Source organism: Hydractinia symbiolongicarpus, chromosome 1 (assembly GCF_029227915.1).
Source record: "Hydractinia symbiolongicarpus strain clone_291-10 chromosome 1, HSymV2.1, whole genome shotgun sequence".
Classification (NCBI taxonomy): domain Eukaryota; kingdom Metazoa; phylum Cnidaria; class Hydrozoa; order Anthoathecata; family Hydractiniidae; genus Hydractinia; species Hydractinia symbiolongicarpus.
Window position 1 is genome coordinate 27890411 of NC_079875.1, and position 25653 is coordinate 27916063.

Genomic DNA, 25653 nt, shown 5'->3' on the forward strand with positions numbered 1-25653 from the left:
AAAGTAATTTTATAAACTGAAAGGACTCTTGCTAAAAAGCAGCATTAACATAGAAATCAGGGGTTGTGCTCAAAGCATTTTAATAAATGTATGTTATAAAAGAGGAGATAGGACTTCAGAAAATTCAACTTTTAGGGTGAACCTAAGATGTTAAGTGTATAATTACCAACTTAAAAGTAAGACTTAGCAAAAGATGAGTAAGTAAATTGTTTAAATATGTATTAAGTTTTAAGCGAATTTAAATTAACTGTAATCTTCTAGGATCTCGGGCAAAAATATTAAGTACATCATCTACCTTTGGAATAATTTCTTGATGAATGTACATTAAAGAAAGGCCATTAAGACGATCTTCTGTCATGGTACTACCGCAATAATCTTTTGATCGTCTCAATGATGAAAAACTTCTTTCACATTCACATGAAGTAATAGGGATAGTAGCAAGAATGCGAATAGCAACATTTATATAAAGTTTGAGCAATGGTTTCAGGTCTTGTACCCTGATAATCCAAAGCAAACTTTTCCCACAGTAAAAATCTACAAACCTTTTGAATTTGCTCTTCCAATCTTTATTGGAGTAAACCATTGAAACTACTTTGGCTGGTACAATGCACAATCCATTATACACTACAAAGTTTTCAAAATTAAACCTCGAATTAAGTTCACTGTTTAAATGGTCCAAGATTGGTATGGTTAAGGCTTAGGTTGGTTGTCCCTTAATGTTTGCCTTCTGATAACCCGTTTTATTTTCTCCTCAACTCCTACACTTTCCACAATATCTAATGCCTCCTTGTACCATGTGTTGTGAAAAAAATCTACATTGTTCCTGCAAAGCAAAGTTGTAACACGATGTGTTAGTGCCAAAACATTTCTGGTCACAACAACAGATACAATGAACTCAAAGGTAGAAATTTCATTAAAAAAAGAGTGTGCTTTGGTGGCAGTTTCATTATTGACAATTTTATTTAAATTAACTGTCATATCATCAAGGGTCACATAAATTGCAACATAAGGTTCTTGAAAAACTTCCATGCCAGCGAGGGGGTTTGACTGTATCAGGTCCTACCTTTGGAGAGTGACAACTCCACTTATTAACCCAGTCAAAAAGGAAAGAACCAAAAAAAATATATGAGCAAGGTGGTTTGACTGCACTGGTCTTATCTTTGGAGAGTGACAAAAGAGTTTTTGGTATCATATGAACCTCTTAAGATTTCCAAGTGTATCAAAATTAATACTTTTGTTGTCAAAATGGCACTTTATAGAAAGCAAGAAAGTGTTCCTCCAATAGATTGACTTACTCTAAAATTGAGTAAAGAGAATAGGATTAACTACATCGCAATGCAGATATAACTACAATCCCAGACAAAATATGTCGTCAAAACTCAGAACAAGTACACAACTATCATAACATCCCCCCCTCCCCCTATATCAAAGCTTATTCCGGGCTCACAACACTGTCACAGCACTGATATTGGGGGGAGGGGGGCAAATTCACAATTTTGACATATATTTTGTCTGGGATTGTCTGAAAATCAGGAAAAAAAATTGAACAGGGATCTGCCTTAGATTTGGTTAGAACTTCTTCAAAAATAATCTAAGACCATCAGCCAAGTTCCATCTTGAATATTTTTTCTGTTCTGTCACATGGTCATGCAGCATGGGCATGTCACATGACCACAGTCACATGACCACAGGGCTTCTAAAAATTCGTGACAATTTTACATGGAATCAAAACAAATCTGAAAAGGGCGGGAAAACCAAAACATGAACAGTTGTAGCTCTAAAACATATATACAAAGCTTAGACTTAGTCTGATAATAGATAGATACAGCACCAAGTCATAAACAAAACATAAACAAAAAGAGGACCACCCAATAGCACTTAGCACCATTCAGCATGTTGTTTTTCTTTGTTTAGATAGTAAATATACTTAGCTGTGATGGAAAATTTGACGTTCGTTGGAGGAAACACAGAAGGCGAGGATTATGACGACAGCCGTCGTTCATTTTTACTCACATATTCACAAGCAGATCTTAATAGATTTCCAACTTCCATTGAGTTTAGCAAGTGCGTGTTGTCAGAAATTGGTGCAGGTAATAGCAAGACAGTGTGCACAGATTGGGCTTGCTTTAGAGAAAGTCATGCTGATGGTGGGAAGCACTACCACATGGCCCTTCAATTCAGCGGAACTCGACGGTGGAAGCCGATATGGCGTTCCATTTATAACAAACATGGAATATCTGTTGACTTTGCATTAGAAAATTGTGGCTATGTAGCAGCCTACCGCTACGTATGTAAAAATAAACAGAAGCGAAACGTCCTCCACTTCAAGGGTCATGCTGACCTCGATCACATTTCGTCGCCAAAAACAAAGAATGCCATGCGCCGACAATCAGAAAAGGCAAGGCAGCGTCGATCTGAGAGTAAAGCTGTATCAAACACCGCATCGACTTTATCTGAGGGGAAGGCTGTATTAAATAGAAGCACTGCATCAACTTCATCTAAGAAAGTATGCAGTAACAAAACAAAAAGATTGGATGTTTGCGATGTATCAGATTTCCTTGTGAAAAAAAACATACGCACTGAGGCTGGCCTGATGTCAGAGGCGTTGAAACGTAGTGAGAGAGGAGAAAACGATTTGAAAAGATTTGTGCTGAGCCGTACTCCTAAATCGAGGGCCGATCTGATTGCTGATACCTGGAAAATGCAGGAGGCACCTACAGCATTAAAAAAGAAAGGTCCCATAAAAATCGCATTTCTATCATTAAACAATGTGCCGAAGAAAACTGCGTGTCAGGCTGCGAAGGGCAGTGGATAGTTTTTGCCAAGGAAGTTTTAAAAAACAACAAGATGAACATTTTCAACTTTGCTTTTTCACTCCGCCAAAGTTTTATCAAAGGGCGTCAGAAACATACAAACATTTTGATAGTTGGGCCAACGAACTGCGGCAAGTCTTTCCTACTGAATCCACTGGAGCTAATATTCAAAACCTTTGCAAATCCAGCAACCGGGAAGTATGCATGGGTGGGCCTCGACGAGTGCGAAGTCGTTTACCTCAATGATTATCGCTGGAACTCAGAAACCATTGCGTGGAACGACTTCTTGTTACTCCTCGAGGGCCAAACAGTACATCTACCTCGACCGAAAAATCAATTCGCCACCGACCTATGCATAAGCCGAGAGAACGATATTCCAATATTCGCTACTAGCAAAGGCCCCATTGAATATGTCGGCAAGTTCAATGTCAGAGATGAAAGGGAGACTGACATGATGGCGTCGAGATGGCACAAGTTCGAGTTCTTCTCACAAATTCCGAAGGAAAACATCAAACACATTGAACCATGCCCACGTTGTTTTAGTGAATTAGTACTTCATGGAGCTGATGAAGACTAATTTATGCAGAGACCAGCACTTTGATTTTTTACCTATAGCTTTTAGCACTTCAGATTTTGTTTATAATAAAATATAGAGACATGTCACAAACATTATATACATTTTGACAGGGTTTTCGTAGTAAAATCAACGTGTCACAACATGTCACGACATTTTTTTTAAATGACAAACAAAAATTACAGAGGCAAATACTGTCAACATCTGAAAAGCAAAATAGATTGATTACACAAAATCGACGGCGAAGTTTTGTTTACATATTGGGAATAATAAAATTGGGATTTAGCTCCCAAAAAAAGTGCTAAATACACTTTTTGTCTTCTTACAAGCATGAGTACTGTCCAACATAGACCCATAACTATTCCTTGACAAAATGTTTATAGAGAAAATAATCTTTTTTATCACAAACAATACGACACACGACGTAACTAACAAAATAAACGGGACTAGTTACAGATAGAACACAAAGAGAATGTATATGTATCCCGTTTATATTTATCCGATAGTTAACCCGATTTGTATTTTATCTTAGTATGTTAGGTCAGAGAATAACATTCAGTTATCAACGAATATACATGGTGTCAGAAGTGAGCCTTTGACTCCTGGATATTTTTCTATCAATTGGTGAGATTGCACGCAAGCAAGCACTCTCTTATCAACAAAAAACATCGTAAGTGGAAACTGAACACATCAGAAAGAGACATTCAACACATTCCACGCTCGTTTACACGTTCAACAACAAAAACATAACAAACATTCTGTATCTTCTAAACGAAGTCTCTTCACGTCACATCGAACGCACCTTGAACATTTACATTAATTATTGAAACGTTGTATATTGTATAAAACACACAAACTCACTTCAGCATACTTTTCACATCTCTTTTGCTCATAATTGTTGCAAAGGGGTTACAAAACATTCTAAATCGTTTTCATCCGATTTTCATCCGTGGTCACACCGCCATTTTGTTTTGACCATGTCACAAGATAACGGCATACCGCCCACCGCCCCGTTACCCGACGCTCCGTCCCCTAGTCAAGCCGAGATGATAATTCAAATGCAGCAGCAACACCTCGAGATGCAAAAAACAATGACCACACTGTTCGCCCAACTCCCGTCACTGCTACCCGCCGCCAACCCATCTGTCGGAGGAAGATCACGTGCAAAGCTTACGAGACCCATTATTGACGCCGATTCCACCGATAACCGTTGGATCATCTTCAAGGACGAATGGAGCCGCTATAAGGAGATGGCCGGCTTGTCGAGTGAGCAGGACATCAGAAACGAACTCAGAGCTGCATGCTCTCAAAAGGTAAACGAAATGTTGTTTAATTTTATCGGTCCTGACACTCTGCTTACTGTGTCTGAGAATGACTTGCTTGGATTCATAAAGTCAGTATCCGTAAAAGCCGTTCACCCCGAAGTTTATCTCCAACACTTTTACAAATTAAAACAAAGTGATGGTGAAACAGTTACGTCATTTATTTCCCGTTTGAAAGCCCAAGCTATGCTTTGTAGATTTAGTTGCTCTGGAACCTGTGGAGACAACGGATGCACCCCTTCATACGCTGACGAAATGATTCGATCCCAGCTGATTGCCGGTCTCCGAAATCCGTCCCATCAATCGAAAGTACTTTCTGAAATGGAAATATTAACAACATTGAGCCAGCTTACAACCCGTCTTTTGACATTGGAATCAACTGAACGCGCTTCATCCGAATTTCAATCACCACACCAGTCGATATCTGACGTATCCGCCTTGAAATCAAAGCCATCATCCCGTCCACCCACCAACAACAACAACAACAAAACTTGCATCGGATGCGGAAAGCCCTTCCACCCAAAGGGTCGTTCAACTTGCCCTGCCTATGGTAAGACTTGTAGAAACTGTAATAAGTTGAACCACTTCGCTCACGTCTGCCGTAGCCCCAAGACCTCGGCGATTGAAGTCCCACCCGCTGAATCTGCCGAATTCCTATTGTCAGCAGTAGATACCGCATCCCCATTGTGACTAGATGGACTCCCACATCGTTTTATCCCAAGCACACCAGAAAAATCACCTACGTTAGATATTGAAGTTAAAATAGACAAGAAAGCTTATATGAACCTACGGCCTAATGAACACTGGCCTGAAATCCCACAACTAGTCAACGAGAAAGCTGTTGCCGACACCGGTGCACAGATATGCACTACCGGACCACATATACTTAAGAACATTACGCAAGCCAAGCGATGGCTTCTACCCACAAAAAATCGCCTGAGGGGAGTGGGTAATAACAAACTAACAATTATCGGAACCCTCCTCGTCGATATTATCACAGCCAACGGCGAAACTACAGAACTGTTATACATATGTGAGGGGGTTAGCACCACCTACCTCTCACAAACCACCCTGAAACCCTTAGACATTTTACGCGATTCGTTTCCCAACGATCCTTCCGTTAACGCCGCTATAACTAAACCCAGCACACCAGACACCTCCATCGCACCGTGTGGTTGTAAGATTAGAACAGAATGCCCACCATTACCTGACAAGCTACCATTTCCGCCAACAAATATTGAGAAATGGATTAAAGACTATTACGCCAGTAGCGCGTTTAATGTATGTAAACACCAGAAACTCCGAGTAATGACTGGTGAACCTCTTCGCATATCGTTCCTACCAGACCATCCACCCAAGGCCGTACACACCCCAATCTCGATTCCACATCATTGGAAATACACCGTGAAATCCCAACTCGATTCCGACGTGGCGCTTGGGATCATTGAACCCATTCCTCCTGGTCACCCAACAACATGGTGTTCTCGTATGGTCGTTGTCCCCAAAAAGGACGGAACACCCAGGCGAACCGTCGACCTCCAGGACTGAATAAAGCTACTCGTCGAGAGACGCACCACACCCAAACGCCGTTCAATATTGTTAGCGCCATACCCCCAAGAGTTAGACGCTTGGAACGGATATCACAGTGTCGCCTTGTCCGAAGAAGCCCGTGATGCAACAACTTTCATCACCAAGTGGGGACGCTATAGATACCTTCGCGAGGTTCGCGCACCTCAAGGTTTCAATGCTTCCGGGGACGGATACACCAAGCGCTTTGATGATATCACCAAAGACTTTCCTAGAGTAGCTCGATGTATTGACGATTCCATCCTTTGGGATAATGACATTACCAAATCGTTTTGGCATTGCGTTAGATACATCAACCTGTGTGCAACAAACGGTATCATCTTTAATCCAGAAAAATTTCACTTTGCTGGGGACGTTGTAGAGTTTGCCGGTTTTGATATAACTGAGGATGGTTACCGACCACCAGCTCGAATATTACAAGCCATTCAGGAATTCCCAACACCGAAAAACATTAAAGATATACGTTCCTGGTTCAGCTTAATCAACCAAACTACATACGCCTTTGCCCAAGCCCCAGTAATGGCACCCTTTCGAGAATTATTAGAGAAGGGTAAGAAATTTTATTGGAACGATACCCTAGAAACTGTATTTCAACGATCGAAGGTAGCAATCATTGACGCTATCAAAGACGGGGTTAAATCTTTTCAGCTCAACCGCCAGACCTGGTTATCGACAGATTGGTTGAAAACCGGTATAGGTTTCACCCTGTTTCAAAAACATTGCCATTGCCCAAATAAAGAAGACGTCTTCTGCGGCCCCGATCATTGGAAAACAATTTACGCTGGTTCCCGATTCACGAGAGACTCGGAAAGCCGATAAGCCCCTATCGAGAGTGAAGCATTAGCCCTTATGTTCGGACTTCACAACTGCAGAATGTTCGTCCTCGGCTGCCCTTCATTAATCGTAACAGTCGGCCATAAACCTCTCGCTCCTATTTTCAACAGTCGCGCTCTAGAGAAAATCGAAAATCCTAGAGTGTTTAAGTTCCGTGAAAAAACGCTCATGTACAATTTCAAAGTTATCCCCATACCTGGAGAACTAAATTATTACTGATCAGTTGAATACTGCGAACGTTGTTTAAAGTTTACTTGAAGCAACTTAAAATTTAGAACATGAATATAAATTACCATTTATGAAAAATACAATTATAAAGGAAAAGCAATTTGCTTGCAAAACCGATCGCCATCTTGAAAACGAACTCCCGCAGGAAACATGAATGTTATATTTACGCCATTATGTTGCTCAGCGACAAAATGTTGTTACGGAACTTAAAGTAACGTTTTCAAGTCATCAACAAATTGGTAAAATATTGAGTTTTGACTCTGGATTTGTACATCCATCCGAAATAAAGTCGCTAAGAGCATAGACGGGTGTATAGAGGCTGAAAAAAACCCAGCCGTTTTGCCTACGCAGAGCAACTGAGAGCAACATAATGACGTCACAACACTAAGCAAAAAAAGCACAAAAAGACTTTAAAACCTACTTTTCAAAAATATCACTCATGTCTCTACATAGTACAGATTTAATACACCCTAAAATTTTATTTTTTATTTATTACATTTATGACTTTTTGAAGAGAATATGCTGCAGATTGTACATTGTGTCCTTTTTTGGAAATGTTCGGATCATTTCTAAAACACACGCAAAACATATTAAAAAATATAATGTTTTGCTGTATTTTAAAGAAAAGTTGAACATGAAACTATTTTATGTTTAAGTCTTAAAATGACTACTTTGACAACAAATAAATAAGTATGTTCCACAAATTGATATCTATATATTTTTAACATTTTACTGAAAATTCATGACTGTGTTGAGAAAAAATAAGTAAGTTTAAGATAAATAATATTCAGCACTGAATGATGTAAACAAAACTGGTATTTCTTAGCTAAAAAGACAAATGGGGACTTCTTTTACAGAACAGAATAGTCAACTTTGAAATTTCTGTTCAACTGTGCTATTCTTTGTTTTCAACTCAGGTAATAAGTGGAGTCGTTACTCTCCAAAGACAAGATCATGTGTGATCAAACCTCCCTGCTATTTTTTTTTGTTTTAACTGGGGTAATAAGTGGAGTCGCCAAAGACAAGACTGTGTGTAGTCAAGCCCCCTTGCTGACTCATTCTGGTTAAAATATTCTTACCTCAGCTCTTCTAAAAAGAAAACACACGACTCGTGACTGTTAATAAGCCGGTCATCACAGAAAATTACTGCTCTATCGTTGCAATGTATCCACCTGTGAACCATTTGGTGGAAGGCTATGGTTGTGTAGTGACCATTATTTAAGTTGCCGCAATGGTTGATAATAACCCTTAATTGAAAATTTTTACGAAATTTCACTTCTCCATCTACGGTAAAAGGTATGGATAGGGTACCAGGGTAAGCTGTAATACGAGAGGCAATTTTTGACACAAGGCCGTTGGTACTGCCAAGACGTTTTAACTGTAAAATGAGATGGAAACCGCACGACACTACCTCTTTTTCGACTAGAGCAGTTTGATGGGCGTTACAAAGATGGCAGAGGTAAGCATTGGTGTCTGACAACTCCTCGCTTTCAAAGAAATTATCTAAGGAAGATTGTAACGTAGGGTGCAGAGAAAGTTGGATGCATGGTGCTATAACTTCTGAGGAGCTGGTAATATGACATGAGTTGTAAGTGGTTGATGTCTTGATGCCAATACTAAAAAGACTTCCAAGAAATGGAAAGTCTAATGACAGACCAGGTAGGAGATATTCAAGAAACTCGGGGACGTCGTGCTGAGCAAAGATATTAAATGCACTTCCCTTCGCAGCTGAGATATGATGTTTCATAGCACACAAAAAATGGGAGGATCAACTGGACTTCTAGAAACAGCCAGACTTTAAAGAACACCTACAATGCTTCGCCTAACTTTGAGGTTGTTTTGCTGACAGAAATGGCTTCTTTAACTTTTGGAAGGTTGTAAAAACATTGTAAGATTAAGTTTGCATAACATGTGTTTCCCAAGTTTTTTAAGACCGCTATTCCTAAAATCAAGGTTAGATGGCAATGCGACTGTTGTTTTGGAAGACCTTGTAGCAAGTTTTTGGTTTTTTTTTTTATTTTACAAGATTTTGTGTGACTTGCGGAAGATTTCTGAGGGGTTCTTGATTTCTTAAATTCCATATTTGTAACAGAAGAAACTTCAGGAATGATTGGGGCCTTTTTAGGCTCAACCCAAGTGGTAGAATTTCGAAACATCCAGATGTAAAAAGAAGCACTCATGGAGGTAAAAGTTAGGGATTTTAATAGGGAACGTAATGGCTTGTTAGGGAAACCAAGGCGACGAAAACAGGTCCTTACTGATTATGAACAGAAACCCTTCGCACCCACCTCAATGGCAAAGAAATGCACGATCCATCCATTGTTTTTCATAGCATAACAAGTGAAGAATATTTTTTAAGCTTTCGTTTGTGCCTATATTTCGTGTTCTCTTCACATGGACAAATCAATTCTACCATAATTACAGTTTCGGAAGAACTGGATATTAATAACACGTCTGGGAGTAGTTGTGTTATTGCAATATATGGTGGAACAACTAAAACGGAATTTCAATCTGACAGTATTTTCCAACAAAATAAAGAAATTCTAAAACATGAACAACCGACTGTTGAAAAACTCTACCAAGTACTGCATAAAGACATACCATCTCCAGTTAAAGCGCAAGTAAAATGGGAAGAAACTGCCGGTAAAAAATTAGATGGGAAAATATCTGGCCAAACGATTTCAATTCCTACAATATACCAGCAAGTAAAAACATTAGTTTTAGGATTTTACATAAAATTCTACCGACAAATGACATGCTAAACAAATGGAAAAGGTATAGGAGCAAATTTAAAAAAACTGCAAGTATTGTAAAGGAACTGAAGATAATCCACATGTTTATGTAATTTGTCTATTAGCACAAAAGATTGGGAATTTTATTTATGTTAGTTTATCTAAAATCTACTCATCTTCACCCCATACTGCCATAAAAATTCTATACTAATTTTTCAAGGAAAATATATAGATATTAAAGAAAATTTTGGGATTTCGAAATCTATTTTTTTTTCATACTGCAAATCATGCACAGAAAAAAAAAATAGTTTGGTTAGCCGGGCCGAAGCAATTACATCAAAAATTTTAAGTTCATTGAACAGAGATCTCATTTTAGCAAAGCGAGATCTCAGCAATCCGATTGACTTGTCTCCATTGTGATCGAATTTTACGTTTTAGAAGAAATCGTTTCATAACTTAATTTTGACACAATATTTTTTTTCCTGCATGAACAGTTTGATTTTCTTTGGTTAAAAAACAAAATTATGTATATAAATTCCAATATAGCTAAAATATTCATTAATAATGATTATAATTTTATTCTAGCCAACGATTGGAAGTTACGAGCTACATATTTTTTTTTTTTTTGGTGCAAATAATGATAAGTTTACATTAAAGCATGCCGGCACCATCACAAAGTTGAAACTTGAGCATACAGATAAAGAAGCTACATTGAATTGCACACATTACCGTGGTAACGTTGGCTTTCGATGGGGATATCATTCTCATGACAAAGAGTCGATTTTGACTACAATCACTGACAAAAAACAACAACACAATCATAAATCCAAATTGAAACCCACTTTATTTTTACTATCTTCCTGGATATCAGGGAAACTCGCCATATCTTCAATTTGATGATCTAAAGATAACTGAAAGATATGGCGATGAGCAAGAATCTTGTACTTTACAGATTTATGAGATCGTTTTAAGTCTTATTACGGAGGAAGGTCATGTGCTGACGTATATGCTGTGTTTTCGATTAACTTAAATGTTTGCAACAAAATTTAATTCACATACAGCTTCTTCCGTTTAAAGAAGCTTGGAAATTTATTTAAAGGACAAATGAATTCCGAACATTCTAAAAGTGTGTAAATTTTGTTTGTTGTAAATTTTGATTTGTGAGCTTTAACGTGCAAACATGCAGAAGAATCAACAGGCGCTGAGAACGAGGTTGCGTCCATACATCTTTATTTTTTTTGACCCTTCAGGTTTTTTCAAACTCGACTTTTTAAGTTTTAAATATTTCTTAAAGTGACTTTTACAACGCAGCTATTATAGGCAAAAAAAGCGATCGCAAGCAGTTATGGACAAATTGAGAATGAATTGAAGAAAATTTATTGGCTAGAACTACTTCGGGCTCAAATATACTTTTTCAAACTAAAAGAAACGAAGCTAGTCTTGTCATAAAATCAAATTTAGGGTTTCCATTATCTTTGATAATTATTCTTAATTGCTATCTGCGTAAATACTCATATCGACTTAATTGATTAATTTTTTATAAGCACGTCAATTTCGAAGAAATTTCTAAAAAAAATTCATAAAAAGAACAAAATCAGTCAGAATTTGGGAGTTCTGGTCTTACTATTAATAACAAACTAAGACAAAGACTGGAAATTTATCGTTTATAAGTGGGGTTAATAAAGTAACATAACTATCTGTTTTAACATTTAGTGGGTCTAGATGACAAATAGTGGGCTCCGTTTGATCTAATAAATTTCTCAATTTTTTAAGATCATTATTGCTTGTTACTTTAGCTAACTAGACAAATTTGTTCATGAATGAACTTAACTTGTTTCCGTACCGATTTTCAAAGGAGTTACAGCTGTTTCAAAGTTTGCTGACGTAAGTGATAATCCTGAAATGAAGTTTTTAGCTTCATCGCAAAGAAAGGAGTACAAATAGCTGAACTTGTTTATGTCACTAAGCTTGTTTAAATGTATCGACTAAAAATGTTTGCCGTTGAACTTGAAATTTTTTATTTTTGTCAATGAATCAATTGTGGAATTGATTCCATTTTTACTTGCTTTTAACAGAATTTCTTTTTCCGATAATTAAGATACAATTAGAAATATTTTTTTTGATTGGAAATATTACGTAAGTACGTTTTTCTTGTTCAACGACAAAGAAAATATGCACAAAACTGAAACCTTGATTTTCTCTCCACCGTTGAGGAAAGCCGAAAAACAAAGTATGTGTTGGGTTATAGAATTAGGATAGATGATTGTTTTTCTTGAAGTTATTTGGAAGTGGCACTTTGCTGGATAAAAGTGAAAGAAAAAACGTGGACACCTTGGGTTGAAAATAGAGTGGTTGCTGTTAGGAAAGTTGTTATTCTCTGAAGCACGAAATGTGATATAATAAAGGACGAGCGATGTCCTAATGGAGTAAAATCCATACCAAGTGAATATTTGCAATGTAAATATTGCTTTGCTTTTTTGCACCAAGTACAATTGTCAGGGCACTGCCAAAACAGTACTTTTAAAGATATGGAACGTTGCGAGCAGGAAAACCTAATGAAACAGTCAGAACTGCTGATCTATCCTAACAGGGTTATTCCTGGGGCAAGTTTAGATTTGGAAGGGTTTGTAATAAGAAAATTTATTATTTATTTATTCGCAAATATTTATACAGGATATAAAACTTATATTTATACAGGACAAAATATTTTATAAAGAAACTGTTATCAGTGTTTGACCTGTTATAAGGTTAAAAATAAAACATAAACAGCTTAAAGGTAGAAAAGACTAAAATGGTAAATTAAACGATAACATAGGTAAGAATACTGAAAAAAAACATACGAATAAGATATATCCACTAATACATTCTCGCAATTTTATTTATAAATAGGCAAACAGATTATTCGTAGACCTAAAGAATGCCCTGTCAAATATAATAATTTAAACTTGTTCGTATTGACATATTTTAAGGCATCTTTTCAGAATAAGGGTCACTATAAAAATTGATAGACACACTTCGCTGCTCTTATTAGTATATAGTTTTGCTACACGATTGTTTGTATTTGAGTAAGGGATAGCGTACGCAATTGACTGCAATGATAGATAATAATATATTTTTACCAACAATCTACAGTTACGAGTATCCAGTAAATATCAGAGGCGGATCCAGCATTTGTAACATGTCAGTCACTTTTTTTGCGAAGCAAAAAACAGTGCAGCAGTTTGCTGCGCCCAGAACAGCTGGGGGTCATGGGGGGCGCTGTAAGCCCACCATGGGGGATCCGGGGCGCAGCCCCGGAAACTTTCGCTATTTTGAGCCTCTACGCACTATAAACGGCCTAATTAATGTCCAAATTATTAGCTTTGTTAGAGACGTTTTTTGTTTCGAATGGTCAGCAAAATAACAAACAATCTTGTAAAGGGTTGCAAAAAAGTGTAGGAAAAATAAAAACAACAGTTTAAATTCATATATTTTAAGACTGTTTCGCCCAATATCAGGGCTCGTCAGCATGCCTAGGAAACAGCTAATAACGTAATATTAGCTATTCGAGACATGGACAGTCTGCTCCAATCAACCGAGTGCTATCAGCTGGAGCAAGCCGAACTCGGAAAAGGGGGGGGGGGGTTAAAGAAAAGGAATTGATATAAAAATAGAAAGTTATTAAAGCCCCTGACAGGGGGCTCCTAGAACAGGTACTATCAGCCGGAGCAAGCTGAACCTGCAGAAAGATAACGACACAACGTAAACAAGAGGAAAGGGAATTTATTTTATATAAATGGTTACTATTTTTTTCAATTAGGAGTGGGTAAGATTTAATTATTTATTTATTTATTCATTAATTTGTTCTAGATTGTATAGTGGAAAAATTTATATTAATTCAAGTCTTCTTTTATCTTTAGCAAATTTATTTAAAACTTTATCAACATCTGGCACTATTACAAACAACAGTATCTGAATTAACTTTACTACTACCAGCAAAAGGAGGCATGGAAGAAACATCAACAACAGTTTTGTGCTCCTCTTTTATTTGGGGTAAGTCTTTTTTCTTACAAGTAGGCAAAATAAGTTTGTCGCTGCACTGGTCTGTCCAAAACGACAACTTTGATTGTACCTTCCCATCTTTTGGGAACAAACAGGGTTTTTTAGACTGCGGCAAGATTTTTTTGGAATGTTGAATTAGTTTCCTTTTGGTACCATTAGGAAGAAATAATACTGGCACAAAATGGTTGGCTTTAAAAGTCTGACCACATTCTGCATGAACACCTTGCAGACAAAACAAAATATGAGCATCAGTAACTTTATCGTTTAATGATGTAAACATGGGTTCAATTTTGCAGTTAAATAAAAGTTTATCTCTCTCATCACCACAGTCAGGGAAATAGGAAAAGATGTTTTTTGATGTTACCGTAGACAAAGCAAACATGCAGAGCAAACTACACCAAGTCTGGTTAGTACAGTTCAAAACAGCTTCATTTCTCACAAAGTCTATTGGTGTTACACCAGTTTCAGTTGCAGAAAAAGACATGCTCATATGTACAATACAATTAAAAGATTTAAATGACTTACCTTGATATTTTTCATAGCAAGAAACTAAAACAGGATGCTTACTATATACCTCAGGGTGAAGAAAAAGTTCTAACGAAGTTAAATGTCGCAGCTCGTCAACCAGTGTGTTGTCGCCAACAAGAAGCAGGGACATGGAGCTGTACAAACAATTCCCAGTGGCTTCAGAACTAAAACAAGATAGCAAACTACATGCATGATTAACCAGAATGTCACAACCATTTACAAACTTATTTTATTCAACGAAAAAGTAAATTGTCAACAACTTCACATTCATGCAAATATTAATTTAAAAGCTAATCTAACTAAAGAATACATAGCCACACTTCAAAGTGACACTCTAAATGTTCTTAAAAGCCTGTGGTTTATTTACTATATATATATATTTACTTCATTGGTTCAACTTTTTTACAGTTTAGCTACCTAGCTAGGCTATAGTTATTAAATCAAATTTAAAAATATATTTAAATATTATATGTTATTATTGCAATATTATAACAAAAAATCTTGTACACAACAGCATGAACATGATCCTTTTAATCTCTAGCTAGCTACTTTGTTTTGCCGAAATTCTTTTGAATCAAAGCTATTAAAACAATTATGCAAAAGATCATTTGGCAGATGGCCAAAGAAAACAACTTTGAATGGCCTATTAAATAATTTATTCAATATATAAGTGTTTAAGATAACAAAAGAATATTATTTATCTCACCACAAAGCAATTGCAGAACTCCCTGGGTCTTTCCCCCACAATAACTTTGGAAAATAAACCTCTGCATTAAGATTTCGAGATATTGTTCCATCGTTTAAGCTTTGGTAAAGATCTTTGTGACACAAAGATTTGATTTTTTTTAATGATTTCTCATAGATTTCTTGCATATACAAAAAATTATTACTTCTCATTTCAGCACGTATGCGGTCAAACATGTCGTAAGTCGCCATGCTTTCTCGAAAAGAGAAACAATACGCCCTGATTACCCATTATAAAGTCCTGCATGCTTTCATTTGGTCCGAAAAGCCTTTGATTGCTTTCATTTGGTCCGAAAAAGCTCACCTAATTGCTTTCGTTTGGTCCGAAATTTTAATTACACGGTATCGGTTTATGAAAGCTTTAATTATTATAAGAAAATACAGGCTGAATCACACTTCGAATACCGTAAATATGGGTCAAAGTCGTCAGTTTTTTGTAAACCAATCAGAATACGTTATTTCGGCCGGCAAGCCAATCAATTTGCATGAAAATTCTTCGGATGTCAGTCGCTTTTTGCCGTATCCATCAACTCAGTCACAGAAGAGGAAGGTCCGTAAAATAAAGCTCAACGGACGCAGGGCCTGCGGGATCACAGTACCCTATTATTTTTTACGATTCTTAGTCAAAATTATGTCAGTCGCGTGACGGCGCTGACGTACACTGGATCCGCCCCTGAATATATAAAGTCTAGAAATATTAATTCATTTTTTTATATACTATATGTTAACTATATCTGAGTATGTTGGAGGGAGGCTACCAAAATAGCTAGATGCTAGGGTTATGATAGTCACCGTGGACAGAAACAAACAAGGACAGGCCTGGGGAAACGCTAGGTTACACAGACAAACAAAGACAAAAAAAGTCTAGAACCATGTAGAGTGACTTTTAAACCATTCTTCATACTCGTCGGAATGCATCGTCACCCGGATTGAACCAAATACCTTACACTGTTTACAAGAATTGTCCTAAAATTGCGTCCTTTCTTTTCAATCTTTTCCAACCTTGTTTAAAGAATTCCTACATTCCTGTTCAGTGGAGGGTCACTTCAGAAGTTTATATCCCTAAAAACAAGCCTCCATCTTCATCATCCGTAAAGGACTTTCGGCCAATTGTTCTCCTAAATGTGGAAGGAAAACTTTTTTTCAGTCTTGTGCCTAGAAAACCACATCATTCAGAAAAGCCACTTTATTAACAAATCCATTCAAAATAGATGTATGGAAAACTCCCTGGTTGCTGGGAGCATATGTCTCTTGTCTGGGCTGCTCTGAGAAACGCCAAGTCTAGAAAAAATACACTATCTGCAATATGGCTTGATGTGGCGAATGCGTATGCCGCTTTACCGCATAAACTCATTCTTATGGCCCTTCGTTGCTATGGTGTTTCAGAGTCTTGGATAAGGCTTATTAACGCCTACTATGGCAGACTCTGGAGCAAGTCTTTCTCTTTTACAGCCTCATCCAGCTGGCAGCAACACTTTAGAGGTATTTTTATTGGTTGTAAATTATCAATCATACTATTTTTGACAGCTATAAATGTAATCGTTGAATATGTGTGCGCCAAAGAAGAGTTAAAAAATTTGTGTTTCGCCTGGCAATTCAGACCATCCTCCGGTTAAGGCCTTTATGGATGACATATTTTTAATGTGTTCAAGTGTCAAACTCAGAACTTGTTGGATCGTTGTGTAACAGCCCTTCATTGGGCTGGAATGGGCTTTAGACCTTCAATATCACGAAGCATTGTTATAGCTAATGGAAAAGTTTTAGATCAGTCTCCTTTTTGTGTCCTGCAAGAACCAATCCCATCTATTAACGCAAACCCAGTTAAGTTTCTTGGTCGGACGATAAATTCAACATTGTCAGATTCAGCTGTTGTCCAACAGGTTATTGTTAACGCTGTAGAGCAAGTCAAACTCATAGATAATTCTTCCCATAGAGGCCTTCTGAAAGTGTTCTAATTCCCCGAATGCGATGGCCTTTTTTAATTTACGAAGTTCCGATATCTCGTATTGTTTCACTTGAACAAAAGTTGTCTTTCTTCATAAGAAAGTGGCTGAGACTCCATCACTCTATTTCTAACATAAGTTTGTATTCCGCTTTATCGCCATGCCCGTTACCTTTAATTAGCCTATCCTATGTACTAAAATCTGCTAAGATCAGAGGCCATCTTCTCCTGCGAGATTCGGCTGATCCTCTAGTCTCAGACTCTCCTCCAGACTTAAAGGCTGGACACTGGAAGGTAGATCAGACAGTAAAATCAGCAGAGAGTCAACTCGAGTTCAAGAAAATACTTGGTTTCCACCAGTTTGGTAGAGCAGGCTTAGGACTGGTAAGCCATAAGAGTGTCCCACCAATTGGTACCCATTCTTACCTCAAACTTGTATCAGATGTTGTGCAGGACAATGAGGAAGACATTTATTATGCTCGAGCCGTACAGCTTCATGTCCAAGGTAACTGGACTAAGTGGTGCTCGTTTATTAAATACGTTTATTAAATAAATAAATATTTCTTGGAAGAACTACTGTCTCTGCCGCAAAGTTTATCTTCGTTTTGCATCGGCGCAACCTATGACACGCTTCCTTCTCCTACAAATCTTGTCAAGTGGGTAATTCAAAATGACAAAAGTTGCACCCTATGTAAAAAACCCTCTTGTAACGTGTCCAACATTTTTGGCGCTTGTAAATTAGCCCTTTCACAAGGTAGATTTACGTACCGCCACCATACTGTTCTACGTGTGTTAGTGACAGCCATTCAGAAGTTCTTACCCAATTATGAGCCAGCAAAACCATCTAGATGTCATAAAATATGCTTTTTTCTAGCTGGTACACGTCTTCCCACCAAAAAGCGTTCAAAAATTCAGGGAATTCTTCACCTGGCCTCTGATTGGAGATTATTGTGAGACTTAGATTCGGCCTTAATAGTACCACCTTATCTTGCTGTAACTCAACTTCGTCCGGACATACTTTTAACTTCTGCCATGACCAAAACTGTAATTATCCTTGAATTAACTTGCCCATGCGAAGAGAACATGGAGACTTGGCATGGAGTTAAGGTTGATAAATACTCGTCACTTTGTTCCGTCATGAGATTAAACAATTGGTCTGTACATTTCTTTGCTGTTGAAGTAGGAGCTAGGGGATTTTGTTCCGAAACAGTTAGAATCTGCCTCCGTCGCCTCGGCTTTTCTAACATGTCTGTGCGTTCCACTCTGAAATCTCTTCCTGAGTCATCTATGCGATCGTCGTTTTACATCTGGCTATCTCCAGATTCTTTGTCTTAGATTCATCCTGGTAGGGATCCACAGCATACCCCTCAATTGATACCAACTGTTTCAAAGAAATCATCCAAGTCACAAGCAACTTCGACCACTAGCTTTAAGGACACGAATCCCCAGGGCATAACAAAGAGCTCCACTACTTTGCCTGCACAGGAATCACTAGGCAGCAACAGCGGCTTGCTAAATTTGGGCAACACATGTTACATCAATTCCATCTTGCAATGTTTTTATGTGTTACCCGCAGTCGCCACAGCCATCTCTGCAAATGATTCCAATATGGCGATAGGTAATAGTTTTGTGAGTATTCTACACAAACTATCCTCCTCCAAGGTTACAGTAAACACTTCTTCATTTCTAAATGCATTAAAAGGCCATGTTTCTAATGCAAGGGGTGCTGCTTTTAATCCGTTCTCTCAGCAAGATGCCCTAGAGATTCTTGAGTATCTCATACCAGAGTTGTCCTTAGCCTTTCCTTTCTTTGGTATATTATTCAACACTCGTGTGAAAATATGCACTACTTGCGGCGCTTGCAATAATATTAGCACCTCTGAGCAAGTAAGTCCATTTCTTAAACTGCCCTTGACATCGACTGTACAATCTTCAATAGATAACTTTTTGGAGAGCGAAGAATTGTCAGGTGTCAACTCCTACATCTGTCACTACTGCAATAGTTACCAAACTGCAACAGTTGAAAAAGAGGTTGCAGAATGCAGTTCAATTTTGGTTCTGCAATTAACGCGCTTTGCCTATACCAAAGGTCTTGTGTCAAAGGTTTGTTCTCCTGTCACATCTTACCGGGCACCGTTTCTATACCTATCACTGTAGACAGTGAAGTCTCTTGTCGCAAGCACTACAACTTAAGGGCTGTAATTAACCACTCTGGAAATTTGAACCATGGCCATTCCACACTGTTGCTTATAACCAAGTGCATGGTAAGTGGTTTTATTGCAACGACGGAGCAGTGGTCTCTTGCAAACAAGGCTTGCTAAATGGTGTACAACCTTACATCCTTTTCCTTGAAGAGCTCAGGTAAATCACAGTCAGCACCAAAACTTCCGGTTTATGTCAGCAAGGGGGTTTGATTATTCTTTTTTTTTTTTCTTTTTTTTTATAATTTTTTTTTGTAGTCTTGTCCTTAAAGAGTGACAACTCCACCTATTACCCCAGTCAAAATAAAAGCGAAAAACAAAAAAATACGCCAGCAAGGGGGTTTGACTGTACCAGGTCCTATCTTTGGAGAGTGACGACTCCACTTATTACCCCAGTCAAAAAGAAAAAAACAAAAAACAAAATAAAAATTATGTCAGCAAGGGGGTTTGACTACACTGGTCTTATCTTTTGAGAGTGACGACTCCACTTTTTACCCCAGTCACTCAAGATAGTACAGAGTAGGACAGATGAAAAGTTATGGATGAAAAAAATGTCTAGTTCCTCCTGAAGACTGTTCGCAGATCTCTTTTGAGGTGACTTAGCTAGACATCGAAACCCTTGTATCCTTTACAGAAGTCTTGTCCTACTCTCTATGTCTGTTTGTTTGTTCAATTTTTGTGCGATTTATCTCCTTGGAAAAGGAAGAATTGTGTTCCTTTATATGAGCATACTCTTTAGAGGAGCAAAACCTCTAAATTTAAATTTTAAGACTTAACTGGTCGAGTTTATCATTGTGCGTGCACTTTGTAATTTTCATTCTTTATACCTCAACTGCGAAGGGAAGTGCATTTAATATTTTTGCTCAGCACGACGTCCCCGAGGTTCTTGAATATCTCCTACCTGGTATGTCATTAGACTTTCCATTTTTCGGAAGTCTTTTTAGTATTAACATCAAGACATCAACCACTTGCAATTCATGTCATATTACCAGCTCCTCAGAAGTTATAGCACTATGCATCCTACTTTCTCTGCACCCTACGTTACAATCTTCCTTAGATAATTTCTTCGAAAGCGAGAAGTTGTCAGACACCAATGCCTACTTCTGCCATGTTTGCAACGCTCGTCAAACTGCTCTAGTTGAAAAGGAGGTAGTGTCGTGCGGTTCCCATCTCATTTTACAGCTAAAACGTTTTGCCAGTGCCAACGGCCTTGTGTCAAAAATTGCCTCTCGTATTACTGCTTACCCTGGTACCCTTTCCATACCTTTTACCGTAGATGGAGAAGTGAAATTGCGTAAAAATGTTCAATTAAGGGATATTAACAACCATTGCGGCAACTTAAATAATGGTCACTACACAACCATAGCCTTCCACCAAATGGTTCACAGGTGGATACATTGCAACGATATAGCAGTAATTTTCTGTGATGACCGCCTTATTAACAGTCACGAGTCATATGTTTTCTTTTTAGAAGAGCTGAGGTAAGAATATTTTAAACAGAATGAGTCAGCAAGGGGGATTGACTACACTCAGTCTTGTCTTTGGAGAGTGACGACTCCACTTATTTCCCCAGTCAAAAATTAAACAAAATCAAATAAAAATTAAGTTAGCAAGGGGGTTTGATCACACATGATCTTGTCTTTGGAGAGTGACGACTCCACTTATTATCTGAGTTATAAAGAAAGAATAGCACAGTTGAACAGAAGTGGTCAAAGTTTACTTTAGGAAGATAGGGATGTCTAGTTTCTGCTGATGACCGTCCGCGGACCTCTTCGAGGTTACCCAGCTAGACATCTAGGGTACTTAGGTTCAGAAATATGGGTTGAAACTTATTTTTTATATATATATTTTTTTAATTAATTCCTTGTAAAAAGGGAGATTTGTGCTTTTAGAGGCATTTTCTTTAGAAGAGTACAACCTCTAGCTTTTTTCCAAAGACCTAACAGGTTGAGTTCATCATTGCGGTGGCTAGCCACCTCTTTGTAAATTATTTTCTTTTGACCTTAAACCTGTGTGTAATGTGGTTTCTTTTAAGCTGCCATCTGCCATTAACCATTTCTAAAGATGTGGTTTCTTATATGCAAACTGTTATTTCTTCAGAAAAAATTGAATACGGACATTTGTATTCTACACAATACTTTTTATCACAGCAGTTACATGCAAAAATATTGTCAGGTGTTGCTCCTAAATATGGATGCAATTTCAGCACAAAAATACCACGTGATAAAATTTTTGGTGCTTACCGCCTTTAGCTCTCAAAAATGCCTCTGCTGCTTTAGCTTCGTTATTTCTACCCAATGTAAGTACTGGAACATTAGTTCTTTCTTTAGCCTCAACAAATCCCAAAGTTAATGGGGTAACACAATATTTTACTTCTTTCTCTCTGCATTTATAAAGAAATTTTAAAGCAGTAATACAACCTTTTTGTTGTGCCTACCAAGAATTAGACGACGAATTGTTTCTGCTCTAACTTTGTTAGCTGGCTATCGTTGAATGATAACGATTAGTTAAATTCTTCCTATAATTCAGTATTACTGGCTGCAGGCAACCTGAAAAGGACCTGCTGTGCTATTACATCCAGGGGTAACAGAACATCCATATCAATGGGCGGTAAAAAACAAGTATTAATTACTGCATTGGATTGGGTAATGTCCTTCTTATTTTTTCCATGAAGTTTTCTTTTCTTTTTTTAGTTACAATGCGCTGTCTCAGGTTTTAAGTCAAAAAAGTTTTGTCACTGTAGTTAATCGTTCTTTGCTTTTGTTGCTTTTTCTGATTGTGTTCAACAGTATTTATGTGACATACTTTCATTGGTTTTATTTTCCTAGAAACACTATTCCAGTAGCACAATTTTTAAGTACAGGTGGTATCTGACAAACCCTTAGCATTCGCAAATACAATTTTATACAAAGTAGCCACATCATGATTGCAACAACTACTATAGCTCGCTGTACGTGTGCACAATGACGACAAAATGTCACTATTGTCATCAAATAAAATCCATAGTTTATGTTTATTCTCGTTAATACGTTGAGATAGCGTAACAGCACATTTAACTACTTTTTTCGAACTGATTTCACCAATGTAAACTTTATCAACCCAGCCAGATTTGCAAAAAGAGTAAGCTTTTCGAACTTTAGAATGTCCGATATATTCTGTCTCGAAGGATTTGGTTGGAAGAATATAAAAGTATATGGATCTTCCAGCTCTTGCTTATGAAGTAGACGTTATAGTCTTTTTTAGCTTCCTAGCAAGCTGCTTGGCAATGGTTTTTTATTTCAGCTTTCTGTTCATAAGCAATTAGGACTCTTGCAGCTAACGTACCATGGGATCCAAATGTTGGTAGTCCACGTTGGGGAAGGAAAAATTGAAGTTCAGCTTCAGATAGCTCTAAAAAATTCTCCAAACATTCAATATCTTCAGACGTAGCCATCACCATTGCTTCATATGACTATATACTTTTAATAATAGTTTTTTTTGTTTTTTTTTAAATATTTACATTTAACTTGTATTCACCTCACATTAATAACAAACGCCTCCACATAAACTTCTTATCGCTATCCGCTCTGTTGTTTTTTGTTTTTGTTTGCCCTGATTACTCAGGATGTTTTGAGCAGCCGTAAAAAGGTCTATTGTTAAGTTCAACGGTGTCCCTCTGAAGTTTTACTAGATTTACATATTTCCGTTAGGCTGTAATATTTAGGGCAATATTGTATTCCACTTATAACACTATTTTCTAAACACCATCGGAAAGTTGTTTCCTTCGATGATAAAACGTTGGTTTTTAAATGCTGATACGTTGTAAAATATTTATTGTGCAATGTATTCTGTGTCTGGTAAGATCCTATTGAAGTTGTAGATCTGACTTGAACATTTTAACCTGTACGCCTATATATGGTTCTAAGATGATTAGCAACAATAATACTTCATTGCATGACAAAAAGTGATTTGTGTATTTGTAATGCCTGAAATGTGCCGCGTCTGTGCACTAAATACAGATTTCACAGGATTTTATACGAAACTTAAAAACGAGTAAAAAACTGGTGATAAAAATATTTGAATTATATTTGAAGTAGATACTGATTTATTTTTTATTCATCACATACCCAAATGGAGGTGTATTAACCATGGCAAATCGGGCGATGTACCTCTGATATCTGACTAACCGCTGAGTTAAGTGTGGTGAGTACTGGAGCATACAACTAAGATAATAGCTCCAAGCCAAACTCCACGAAGCATAATCCTTAATACGGGACTTAGTTACGTTTTTTCTACACGTAGCTAATGTGGGCGTGCCAACCACGGTGCGCATCCTCATCTCGTACTCACCTCCATCGTTCATGTGCAAGGACGACAAGGATATCGAGGCATTGAGTGATAGAGGGAATAAATAGTCAAAATTTACATACTCACTGGCCTTAATCTTTTCCAAAATTCGCTTAGGAACTGGAGAGAGAGAGAGATTGATGAAGTTGACCCTACCACCCCTGCAGAAAAACCCGATATAGCAAAAGTTAAAGCATTAGTAGTGAAGCCAGCAACTGAACGACCTGCGACTGACACGCCATCTTTTTTAAGATTGGCATGTTACACAAAACCGGCTGTTAAAGATCGCTGGGAGGAAACACGAAAAGATGGCTGGCTTGACTGTGGACAGTAAGTCTGAGCTTCCTGCTGTGCTAGCATTTTTTGTTTTTTAAATTCGCTTTGAATCTCATTCTTCAAAAAAGATTTGAGTTCGTGTGCCAAAGTCTTTTTCTTCTTAAATTTAGCTTTTAAAGATTTTTTCTTTGTTCCTGAAGAGAAGCCGTGTGATATGAAACTGATGTCTTTGTCAGCGCGTTTTGCTGCAGAATTCGCCTCGTACTCGTTGTAATTCTGTTCAAGGTTTTCGATATTGTATTCTGGTAGGCTTTCTGTCTCCTGAAATTTTTTTGAAACAACAAATGCGATATCTTGCAATGTTTTGCCTTCAGTTGAAACTTGAAAGGATTTCGCAATTATAGTTAGAGTTTCAAAGCCTAACTCTGACCACTCGTCAACAGTACTGAGACAAGGCATCATTTCATCGTATGTTAAAAAAGTTTTACCTTTGCTTTTTGCTTTTTTAGAACCATTAAGTATTATGTAGATTGAGCAATTTCAGTCCAATGTTAACAAGCAACGACTTTCTGAATGTATTCTGCCAAACGTCTGAACTGTTCAAGAGCAAGAAGCTTACTTCGTATTACTTCATATTTATAACCCCCTGCTTGTGGTTTGGACCTACGGCCTCAGTAGCAAGCTTAGGCAGTCTATTGTGTTGGTCAAATTATTGTAGTGTTGACTATTAGTCATAAGTCACTAACACATTTGTAAAATTAACAATGCAGAATGACAGAACACTGGTGAACCAGGTTCGCCTTATACTAGGAGTCAATGGAGACATACCTTTCCGTCTGTAACCCCAATTCACATGTGAAAACTTTTAGTTTAGCACCATCAAAAGATAAAGTCGGTATAAGAAGATGGTAAAACTAGACATTAAAAAAAGGTTGCGAAGCATAACGCAAGTTGCAAGCAAAACTGAAACTAACCAATGTTGTCCCTAGTGTTTTTTGTTTCTCTTTGATATAATACGGCGAGATGCTTACATCTGATTGCAGCTGATATCTGGGAAATCACGAAAACTGACTATCATAGACGTAGAAAACCCTGGGGACGAGGTTGTAAAATAAACTCACCGCAATACAACAACAACTCGTTGCGCAAAGTAGTGATTTTTTGGCAAAAATACAATATATATATGCGGAATATTTCTTTTCAGAAGGTACGAGAAATTTAGTTTGCGCGAAACTAAACAGAAACGATTACTGAGAAATTTCGTAAAACCTCTTTCCACAGAATTATAAAATTAAATATTAATAATAATCCCAATATTGTCAGTGTTGGCCAACGTAAATCCAACATTAATAAAGTTTTTAGCGCCAAAAATCTATGCAAAGTTATACTTTTATTAAGTTAAAACCCTTATTCTGAAAGAAATGCAATACATCGAGTTTTACAATCCGTAGTGTGCGAAAATGTCACGAATTAAGGGGATGCGCGTCGTAAGGTACACTATTTCA

At 37.5% G+C, this 25653-nt stretch overlaps 3 protein-coding genes across 4 annotated transcripts; 2 read left to right on the forward strand and 1 right to left on the reverse strand.

Annotated features, from left to right (window-relative positions):
- Window positions 1-13659: 13659 nt before the first annotated feature.
- LOC130639937 (uncharacterized) lies at window positions 13660-16050 on the reverse strand. Of its 2 annotated transcripts, none has more exons than XM_057447116.1 (2): window positions 15366-16050; window positions 13660-14823 (listed from the first exon to the last, which is right to left on the reverse strand). In XM_057447116.1, the coding sequence occupies exons 1-2, from the start codon at window positions 15593-15595 to the stop codon at window positions 14010-14012; spliced, it is 1044 nt and encodes a 347-aa protein (XP_057303099.1). In that variant the 5' UTR covers window positions 15596-16050; the 3' UTR covers window positions 13660-14009. The 2 variants fall into 2 exon arrangements, with proteins under 2 accessions (XP_057303099.1, XP_057303108.1); XM_057447125.1 differs by lacking the exon at window positions 15366-16050 and adding an exon at window positions 15044-15359.
- A 597-nt stretch (window positions 16051-16647) lies between these two features.
- LOC130628789 (uncharacterized) lies at window positions 16648-18299 on the forward strand. The gene is made up of 4 exons (XM_057441836.1): window positions 16648-16938; window positions 17056-17298; window positions 17556-17850; window positions 17917-18299. Exons 1-4 carry the CDS (start codon window positions 16648-16650, stop codon window positions 18297-18299), a joined length of 1212 nt encoding a protein of 403 aa, XP_057297819.1.
- A 78-nt stretch (window positions 18300-18377) lies between these two features.
- On the forward strand, window positions 18378-19823 carry LOC130628876 (ubiquitin carboxyl-terminal hydrolase 17-like protein 6). Its single transcript, XM_057441955.1, has 4 exons — window positions 18378-18554; window positions 18681-19448; window positions 19615-19706; window positions 19805-19823. Exons 1-4 carry the CDS (start codon window positions 18378-18380, stop codon window positions 19821-19823), a joined length of 1056 nt encoding a protein of 351 aa, XP_057297938.1.
- The last annotated feature ends 5830 nt before the right edge of the window (window positions 19824-25653 follow it).

What these genes read in the sequence shown, in the direction of transcription:
- LOC130639937 (XM_057447116.1), bottom strand. Translation starts at nt 15,595, where the DNA reads ATGGCGACTTACGACATGTTTGACCGCATACGTGCTGAAATGAGAAGT. An exon ending in AGTTCTGCAATTGCTTTGTG is followed by an intron (nt 14,824 to 15,365) that starts GTGAGATAAATA and finishes ATCTTGTTTTAG; the next exon opens with TTCTGAAGCCACTGGGAATT.
- LOC130628789 (XM_057441836.1), top strand. Translation starts at nt 16,648, where the DNA reads ATGTCTCTTGTCTGGGCTGCTCTGAGAAACGCCAAGTCTAGAAAAAAT. An exon ending in AACAGGTTATTGTTAACGCT is followed by an intron (nt 17,299 to 17,555) that starts GTAGAGCAAGTC and finishes AAATCTGCTAAG; the next exon opens with ATCAGAGGCCATCTTCTCCT. An exon ending in CGTACAGCTTCATGTCCAAG is followed by an intron (nt 17,851 to 17,916) that starts GTAACTGGACTA and finishes ATTTCTTGGAAG; the next exon opens with AACTACTGTCTCTGCCGCAA.
- LOC130628876 (XM_057441955.1), top strand. Translation starts at nt 18,378, where the DNA reads ATGACCAAAACTGTAATTATCCTTGAATTAACTTGCCCATGCGAAGAG. An exon ending in GGGGATTTTGTTCCGAAACA is followed by an intron (nt 18,555 to 18,680) that starts GTTAGAATCTGC and finishes TCTTTGTCTTAG; the next exon opens with ATTCATCCTGGTAGGGATCC. An exon ending in CCAAAGGTCTTGTGTCAAAG is followed by an intron (nt 19,449 to 19,614) that starts GTTTGTTCTCCT and finishes GTGCATGGTAAG; the next exon opens with TGGTTTTATTGCAACGACGG.